At 35.4% G+C, this 10,061-nt stretch overlaps 2 protein-coding genes across 2 annotated transcripts; both read left to right on the top strand.

The window, feature by feature from the left end:
• The first annotated feature begins 3,097 nt into the window (after positions 1-3,097).
• On the top strand, positions 3,098-4,601 carry LOC140828113 (E3 ubiquitin-protein ligase PUB24-like). The gene has a single exon (XM_073191094.1). The coding sequence runs from the start codon at positions 3,270-3,272 to the stop codon at positions 4,473-4,475; it is 1,206 nt and encodes a 401-aa protein (XP_073047195.1). The 5' UTR covers positions 3,098-3,269; the 3' UTR covers positions 4,476-4,601.
• Positions 4,602-7,482: 2,881 nt separating this feature from the next.
• LOC140825764 (E3 ubiquitin-protein ligase PUB22-like) lies at positions 7,483-9,012 on the top strand. Its single transcript, XM_073187713.1, has one exon. The coding sequence runs from the start codon at positions 7,564-7,566 to the stop codon at positions 8,800-8,802; it is 1,239 nt and encodes a 412-aa protein (XP_073043814.1). The 5' UTR covers positions 7,483-7,563; the 3' UTR covers positions 8,803-9,012.
• The last annotated feature ends 1,049 nt before the right edge of the window (positions 9,013-10,061 follow it).

The following is a 10,061-nucleotide window of genomic DNA, read 5'->3' as shown; positions in this document are numbered from 1 at the left end:
TTTTGCCCCTTGGTCTTGTCTTATATTAGAATAGGAGATTTTTATGCAAATGCAACATACTCCACAAGCTTAAAACCGAAATGAAAGCTCAATGCTCCTAGTTTCTTGACGATTTTTGTACACAGATAATAAAATGAAACACATGATATTAAAGAAATTATGGAGTTTGATAGATGTTGGGACTGTATTTTTGCAGTTAGAAGTGACTTAGATTTTGTTGGAATGGACAAGGTCAAGATGGAATATGTTGTGAAATGAATAACTGTGAGAAGCTAGCCTAAGAGGCTAAGGCTACGTTTGGTTTGAAGGATATGATAAACTAATGATTAGTATGTAAATGATAAAAAAAATGATTGTGATAGAAATGTAATATATGATATAAAATAGTAGTATGTTTGGTATGATTTTTAAGTATGAGATAATTTTGAATTTTTTGATGAAATGACGCAATTGCTCTTTTCTTTATTTTGTTTTTCTTTACTCCGGCGACGGCCCGCGGTGGTCCGGCGACGGGGGACGGAAACGCGGCGCCGGCCGGCCGGCCGGAATCGCGGTAGCCGGCCGGAATCACGGCGGCGGTCGGCCGGATGTGGCGGCCGCGGTCGGCGGTTGCTGGCGGCGGCGGTCGGCGGTCGGTGGAGGGAAGTGATGGTGAGTTTGGATATAGGAGAAGGGTAAAATTGGAAAAATAGGATGGATTAAGAGTAGGATAAATAATCCTAGGGGTGAGGATGTATTATTTTAACCTACCTAACATAACCTAATCATTCATCGGAGGGATTGACTTGGTTAAATAATCACGCGTACCAAACGAGTGATAAAGTGGGTTAAAAAAATAAACCCACCTTATTACTCAAACCAAACGCCCCCTAAAACGCCCCCTAATAGTCTTAGTAGGATCCGGAGTAAGTAGTAGTGTTGCGGTATAGTAGGATGCGGCGATACATGCAGTGGTTTGTAAATTCTTTAATTGAAAAATTAATGAAATTTTAAAGTAAATGACTAAAATTGTCAAAAAATATCAATCCTAACTTGGATTGGTATTTTGTTCGACAATATTAAAATTGCATAAAGATAAACACGGAGGACGAAAAAATCAATTGTTCCAAGAATTGTTTGCCCGGACCCTTGGAAAAAAAATAATTTGATCCATTTTGTCAAAATTTGAGACTTTTCTTATGAAATTCAAACCGACAATTTTAAAACGTTGCTAATGAGTTGATTTGCTTTCACTTTTTCCAAAGTCGTTTTGTAAGTATACCATTAATTAATTAATAACTGTGAAAGGTCGGAAATATGGTTTCCATTTATTTTCCAATGTTAGGCCAACCATCAATTTTCTTTTTAAAAACAATATTTTGTGTTAGATGATAACCGAATCAACATTTTGGAAAAGAGCAATATTTCATTCACAAGTCAATGGACCTATATATATTCATGTTTTCAAAAATTAAAATTATTGGAAAATTTTAAGTGTCTATAAATTGTTTTGAGATGTGGCGAGATTATATAATTTGTCGAACTTTAATATTGACACAAAAATTATAACTTTTTTGCGTATTTAATTAGTTTCTAGTTGAAATGTCGACCAATATTGTACCATTATTATTATTGTCCTGACACGGAATACGCATGTGTATTTCGGCTAAAGTCATAATAAATAAAAAAATTTATTTATTAAAAAACAGTTTGCAATATGATCACATTTGACCAATTAGACGATTAAAATAAATTCTGCATCTACGAGTATCGTTTTTAAAAAATTTCCAAAAGATGGATTGAATTAAATGCCTTGAACTTTATCTAATACCAGAAATTTCAAAAAATAAATATTAAATTAGTCAATTTTGCTATTGTGTTCACCAACAATGCCCACTTTTAGATCCATAATCGAGATACATTCACCTATTGAATATGATAAAACATATTAAAATTGTATATTAATTAGACGAGGGTTGTTTTAGTTGTTAGTATAAAGATTGATACGAAAAATTAACAATATATCAAAATTGATAAGTCAATGTGTGTATAAATTTTTTTATTAAAAAATGACTATTCTCACTGTCCCACAAATTAAAAATTATCTAATTGACTCTAAAAAAAAAAAAAAAAATTTAAACATTGACGCCGCTTGATGCCCACTGTCAGTGCGACCTTGTGAACGCGTCTGTTATCTTTGACTCAGCTTTTGACAAGGGGAAGGAAAATATTAATTAATCTGATTTTTTTTCTTGGCAAATATTTGTGTGAGATGGTCTCACAGGTCGTATCTGTGAGACGGATCCCTTATTTGGGTTATCCATGAAAAAGTATAACTTTTTATGCTAAGAGTATTACTTTAATTATGAATATGGGTTGGGTTGACCCGTCTCACGAATTAAGATCCGTGAGACGATCTCACATGAGACTCACTCTTTTTTCTTATATTAATTTGACTGAAATTTCAAATTATTCAAGATTATACTTTGAACAAAATTTCTAGAGTTTTGTTTATCGATCTATATATATATATATATGAGTGAAAATTTGTAATGCTAACAACTGATTTTTTTTAATAAAGATTCTTTCAGTGTTTAAGTGCATACAACTTAAAAATTAAAATTTTCACTTCCATATTCAATCCTTTACACTTCATCAATAAAAATTGTACAACTTTTTTTTAAAAAAAATAAAAAATAAAACAATGAATTTTTTCTTCGTTCAATATAAGCGTTTTAAATTGGAAACAATTAATTTAAAAATTAATTTTTATCTCTTAAGGATATAATTTTAAAAAAAATATGTAATCTAGTAAGAATAAGTCTCTTGTGACGATCTCATGAATCTTTATATGTGAAACGGGTCGATCCTAACGATATTAACATTAAAAAATATTACTTTTAGCATAAAAAAACAATATTTTTTCATACGACCCGTGAAAAACAATGTATATAGCATAAACCATTTTTATCAAAGTTCAAACATAATTTTATAATTTAACGAGTTCCACACTCCCCGCGGCCTGGCATGTGAAAAACCAGTAATATTTTCTTGTGTAGAATATTAAATGCTACTCTCCTATTTATTATACCTATGTATTATTAAATGCCTGGAATTTGAATCAGTAAACTTCTCCCTCATTTGAATTTACGTTCCAGTACTGGACGTATGAATTATCCGACTCCAATCTCGTTCTTCCAAATTTTCACACATATACACACTAATACATTCATATTATCCAGTTCAATTTCTTGAAATATGATCATTTAATCAAAATTTCTTTTGTATTCATGGATAACATAGAAGTCCCCGAGTACTTTATCTGTCCAATTTCCCTCCAAATCATGAAAGATCCCGTGACGGCCATTTCCGGGATTACTTACGATCGAGAAAGCATCGAACACTGGCTATTCAAGAACCACAACACGATCTGCCCCGTCAGTAAACAGGCCCTGCCGAGAGATTCGGATTTGACGCCGAATCACACCCTGCGAAGATTGATCCAGGGATGGTGCACTCTCAATGCATCGCATGGAATCGATCAGATCCCAACTCCGAAGCCGACTCGCGACAAATTCTACATAATCAATCTAATCAGGGACCTGTGTGTCCCGGATTTGCAGATAAAGACGCTGCAGAAATTGGAAGCTCTCGCCCTGGAGCACGACCGAAATCGGGTTTACATGGTGGAAGCTGGATTAGGTGCGGTGTTGGTATCTTTCATCATTTCGTGTTACAAAACTGGACAAACGAATGGCCTGGAAGAAGCGCTTGGTTTGTTTTACATTGTTCGGAAATTATTGAGCCGGTCGAAGGGTAATTTGACCGAGAACGATGAAATCTTTGAGTCTTTAATGTGGGTTATGGAGAATTCTGTCTTTCAAGAAAACTCAGCAGTGAAATTTCACGCAGCTTATGCGGTGAAAATTACTGTCCAGAAGACGAGCCCTAGCATGCTGGAGAGACTGAAGCCGGAATTCTTCAGAAACATGGTGTCAAATATTCGACAGGCCTGCATCTGCCAACAGGGAACAACCGCTCTTCTTCACGCCTTACTCGATTCCTGCCCCTGGGGAAGAAACCGTCTGATCATGGTGGAATCCAGCGCGGTTACCGGGTTGATTGACGTTGAACTCAGAAACTCGGACAAGAAAACGACGGAACTTGTTCTGGGAATCTTGTGTCACTTATCTTCATGTGCAGATGGTCGGGCTCAGCTCCTGAATCATGCAGATGGTGTCGCGGTTGTCACAAGGAGGATTTTGAAGGTTTCTCCGGCGGTGGATGATCGAGCAGTTACTATTATTTGGCAGATTTGCAGGTATTCTGGTACAAATGGGGTGATTCAAGAACTGTTTAGGGTTGGAATTGTGCCGAAGCTTTGTTTGCTGATGCAGGCGGATCGCGAGGCCCATATTAAGGATAAAGTGAGGGAGATTTTGAGGACACATTACGATGTTTGGAAGGAGTCACCTTCATTGAAGTTGCTCCCTTAACGAGTTATATGTATAATTGTTTTACCAAAAAATATATTTTCTGGGATTTATTGTGTAAGATTTGCTTCATAATGTCTTTTATTTCTCACAATAAAATAAGTTAGTCTAAATTATTTTTGATATTCTAAGTAGTCAAAATTTGGTTTATTACAACAATTTTTTTTTTTCATATTTATATTGGAAAAATTTTGACACGACATCAAATATTACAAACACGACAATATTGAACATTGTTTATATAATATCTCATAAACCAAACTTGAAATAAATATTAATTTATTACATTAAAACCAAAACTTGTCATACTGCTGATATGTCAGACATCATGTCAACAATCGGACAAAACTCGGACTTAACTTGAAATAAATAGTAATTTATTTCATTAAAAGCAATTTTGTCCTAATTTATAGACAAATTTACACGACCGTTTTCCATTGTAGGGGGAGTACGAATTTCTAACCATTATTAATTAAGAATAAACCAGGCATAATGCGAAGTCGAAATGTGTACATTATTAAGAATTTTATAATTACACTCAAAGTTTTAAAAAAAATTAAATTTTTCGTCATCTAATTAGTAAAATTTAACTTTTTACTTTGATAATTTTCTTTTGCTTGTAATTGTAATATTTTCATGAATTACTAACATGAAACTAGATACTGCTAATATAACATTGAGCATTGCTACCAATATGGCTTCGGGTATTGATTATACGGAGAAAAAAGATCAAAATTGTAAAAGAACCAAAGTTTTTATATAAAAAGTGACGGTCAACTCAAAATATACGCTCGAACTGGACTCAATTTTAAAAAAAGTCAACCCCATATTTGCAATCTTTATTTAATTTACTAGCTATCACGTTCAAACATTGTGTACGCATAAATTAATACCTTTTCGTACAAATTTTTTATGATAAGTTATTTTTTTTGTACAAACTTTAAAAATTATTTTTTAAAAAAATTCAAAATATTGTTTTTATTGAAATAATAATTGTTTTAATATGATAGAGTAGTTCTTTTGTAATACGGTTTCACGAATCTTTATATAAAAAGTAATACTTTTTTATGAATGACCCAAATAAAAAATCTATCTCACAAAATACGATCCGTGAGACCGTCTCACACAAGTTGCTTGGATGCTCGTATGGATCATATAATGCATTAACAAGCATCTATTCATAGCATCAGAGACGGATGTATTCTAGGGATTAACTGGGCTGTAGCCCAGCCCACTTTTTTATTTTTTATTTTTTAATTATTTAGCGACGGTTTTTCAACAACCGTCGCTAATATTTGCGACGGTTGTAGTAAAACCTTCGCCGATGTAGATCGGCGATGGTTTTAATTACACCGTCGCTACTAGCGACGGTTTATTCAAATAGTCGCTAATAACAGTCGCTACAGCTAATAACAGTCGCTATCATTACCACTTTGATGTTTTTAATGCAGCAATAGATTTCATTTTGATGGAGTTAAATACTCGGTTCAGTGAGTCATCGGTGGAACTTCTTTCTCTTAGTACAGCTTTAGATCCTAAAAATTCATTTGACTCATTTAACAGTGAAGATATTTGCAAGCTTGCGAAGTAGTTTTATCCTGGAGATTTCACAGATCAAGAAATTGTTGCTTTGGAGTATGAATTGATACATTATAAACTTGATGTCATGCAGAATTTAAAGGTTTCTACACTTGTTGAGTTGTGTCAGCAATTGACCGAGAGTGGATGGTCAAGTATTTATGTTATGTTGACTAGATTGATTCATCTTGTTTTGACATTACCTGTGTCTACTGCCACTACTGAGCGGACTTTTTCAGCAATGAAGCATGTGAAGACGGCACTTCGCAATAAAATGGAGGATGACTTTCTTGCCGATTGTTTGACACTCTATATTGAACGAGATTTAGCTAAACATATTGATGTAAATTCTATTATTGATGAATTTTATGTTTTAAAATCTCGTAGGCACAACTTCGTTGAACGATATAATGTAAATTTTTTTTTAATAATATATAACTTATCATATTGAGTTCAAGCCCCCTAACTTTTATTCCTGGATCCGTCCCTGCATAGCATGTTTTAGAATTCATACCACCAAACGAATCACGTTTGGGAATGACTTCAACAAGCCCGGATGTCAAGCGAAATTAGCTTTTCTTATATTTTTCCAATAAATATTATATTTAAAAAATTAATTTATATAACACTGCACACAGACTACTCGTAAACATAGGTTTAATTAGTTCAATATATCCTTTGCCCACTCTTTAATTGTCGGCTGTCAAATGCATGCACTCAACAAAAGCACGAGCTTTAGTTATTTTCTCCTCCTCGTCATCATTACTAGTTTCATCAGCTTCTGCAAGAAAACTATATTATAAAAAAATTGTTGAGAAATTATCGTATACTTTTGAAGAATATAAAAAATTTGGTAGTTAAAAGGTACTATTAATGATTTATATATTGCTTATACATCGATATCTAAACTAATTTGAACATACACAATCAATCGTGATTGTCTCTTAATGACTAAAATTAGCTTGTGGAAGAAATTTATGTTACAATCTATTGAAATTTAAATTGGAAAGAAGATAAATCTTGTTGATTCAACTAGAGTTATTTCGTAAAAAATTTGATAAACATAGATGTTTTAGTCATCAGAGTAGTCGAAATTGGGTTTATGTTATGTGAATTTGTTTAATTAATCATATTTAGTTGGAATGGTAACGCGGATTATATATATGAGCAAAAAATTTCCATTATCCATTTAATATCTCACCTTTTTCTTAAAGAAATATAATTTAGAACCAGAACTACCACGTGCTTTTAATTTTTATTTAACAAGGTGGAAGTCAAAGAAACAGGCAGGCCACAGTTTGGACTACGTAGTTAAGAAAAGTCTTGAGTCCAACCCAATCAAAATACTAAAATTTCCCGTGTTTTGACTTTCACAAACTTGGAATCTTTCCTCTTTCTCCAATGCTATAAAAACCCACACTCCCAACTCCAAACATGTTCAACTCAATCCACACAAGCAGATTAACATATCTTCAACAATTTTATAATTAGATCGATTTTTATTCCATCATCTATGGCTGAAATCGAAGTTCCCCCATATTTTGTCTGTCCCATTTCTTTGGAAATCATGAAAGATCCGGTAACAGTGTCGACCGGGATGACATACGATAGGGATAGCATCGAGAAATGGATATTTTCTCAGAATAACTACACTTGCCCGGTAACAAAGCAGGCTCTTTCCGACCCCGAATTGATCCCAAACATCACTCTACGGCGGCTCATCCAGTCATGGTGCACGGTCCACGCCTCACAAGACATCGAAAGACTGCCGACGCCGAAATCTCCCGTCTGCAAATCCCAGATTCTGAAGCTTATCACTGATGCCGCTGCCGCCTCCCCGCAAAGGCAGATGGAGTGTTTGAAGAGACTTAAGTCAATTGCTTCTCAGAATCAGACCAATAGAAGATCCATGGAAACGGTGGGCACCGCCGAATTCTTGGCCTCGTTGATTATGAACAAAACCCTCGAAGCATCGCGCGCCGGAGTACTTGAAGATTCCTCGGAACTTACAAGAGTCTCCCACGAATCCTTGAGTATTCTTTACAGTCTGCAGTTATCAGAATCGGGCCTGAAGTCACTCAACAACACCGAATTAATCGAATCCTTGACCCGCGTGATGCAAACGGGAAGCTACGAATCGCGGGCTTACGCAATCATGCTGTTAAAATCAATGCTAGAAGTAGCTGAACCAGATCAACTGATTCATCTAAGCCCAGAATTCTTCACCCAATTAACACAAATCTTGAGAGATCAAATCTCGGAAAAAGCTACAAAATCGTCACTCAAAGCGTTGGCCATTTCTTGCCCATGGGGGAGGAACAGGATAAAAGCGGTGAATGCCGGAGCAGTGCCTCTACTGATCGATCTTCTGCTGGATTCTTCCGACAAAAGGGCTTCTGAAATGATCCTAACGGTGTTGGAAACGCTGTGCCAGATCGCCGAGGGAAGATCCGAGCTGCTCCAGCACGGCGCCGGATTAGCCATCGTTTCGAAAAAGATACTTAGGGTTTCCAATGGAGCTAGCGAAAGGGCAGTTAGAATTCTTCATTCCATCTCCAAATTTTCTGCGACTCATAAGATTTTGCAGGAGATGTTGCAGCTTGGTGTTGTTCATAAATTGTGCTTGGTGCTTCAAGTTGATTGTGGAACCAAGTCCAAGGATAGAGCTAGGGAGATTCTTAAGTTGCATGCTCGAGCTTGGAGGAACGCTTCTTGCATACCTAGCAACTTGAATTTCTCCTATCCAAATTGAAATGGATGTGAGATTTAAGTGATGGGAGTAAATGATTGATCATCTAGAGTTTTCTATAGAAATTTACGTAGAAAATGAATATAATGCATATACATGTATAGAGAAAAGGCAGAAAATGTGTCCAAATTGAATACTTTTCTTAACATATTGTTTGGGACTTCAAATTTTTTGGGAAGTTGAATGTTTATCGGAAAGATTTGTTTTCATGATCTTTTATGCAACCAAAAACTTACTTTTGGTTTGGTCCGTTGAGTAAAATTTTCAATAACCTGAGGGCTCCGCAATCTTCAGAGCTCGGATCGACAAATATGGACCTTGGGTGGATCTGCACAGACGAGCAATATTAAAAGGGTATCATAGATGTTTCATGTGTGAACCCTCCGATACTTAAGTCAGTAAACAGCCAAAATGTAGGAGTACGAGAAAAGTAGTGTTGTGTGATAACAATACGTGAATATATTAATATGTAGAACATACTTGGTATTTATAGATATGTAGGGATTGGTTACCTTGTAGAAGAAGTACTTTAGTTAGGAAAGTTTTTTCAAATAGGTTACTTTTGGCCTGATTTGCATTACTCAAAGTTGAGATAAATTTTTATATGTCCCGAATTTTTTGGGATTCTTTCATTATCATTATATATCTATATTTGTAAGTGGTGATATGTCCGTAAGAGCTCGGGTCATGGATGACCCGAGATATTATATGGATATCCAAAATCAAGGTAATTTTACAGGAGGAGTTCTTCAGAAATAGGGCAGATGAATGCCCGTGATATTTTCTCCACGGGTTATCAGAAGCACGGGCTTCCATACAAGCTCCCGGGAGGCATTTTCGACAATAGTACCGCACTCGAGTGCGAGAGGAGGTAATATCTTACCTCGATAAGTGTGCCTGACATAATCATATTTATTTGACAAGGTGGAAAGTAGGACGGCGTGATAGGAAGTCAATATCAAATGCTATAAGTGATAAGTGAGCACACTCATTACATTCCTTCCTATAAATAGCATGTTCTTTTTTCATTAAACATATTCACCCACATATATTCACACATATATTTACACCAGTAGCAATTATTTATCTCCCAAGCTACATTGGTTATCTCTTTAGCTTCACCAGCTGACTTAAGTATCGGAGTGGCTACGTCGGACATCCCTCTGGCGCCCATTCACAAGTTCATTTCCTTGTTTGCCCTAACTCCGCTTACCCATTCATCTGATTCGATGGATTGCCCCAACTTTGCTTACCCAATTCAC

This window comes from Primulina eburnea, chromosome 3 (assembly GCF_022965805.1).
Source record: "Primulina eburnea isolate SZY01 chromosome 3, ASM2296580v1, whole genome shotgun sequence".
NCBI lineage: Eukaryota > Viridiplantae > Streptophyta > Magnoliopsida > Lamiales > Gesneriaceae > Primulina > Primulina eburnea.
Note: the sequence above shows the minus strand (reverse complement) of the source record. Positions and strands in the feature narration are given on the sequence as shown.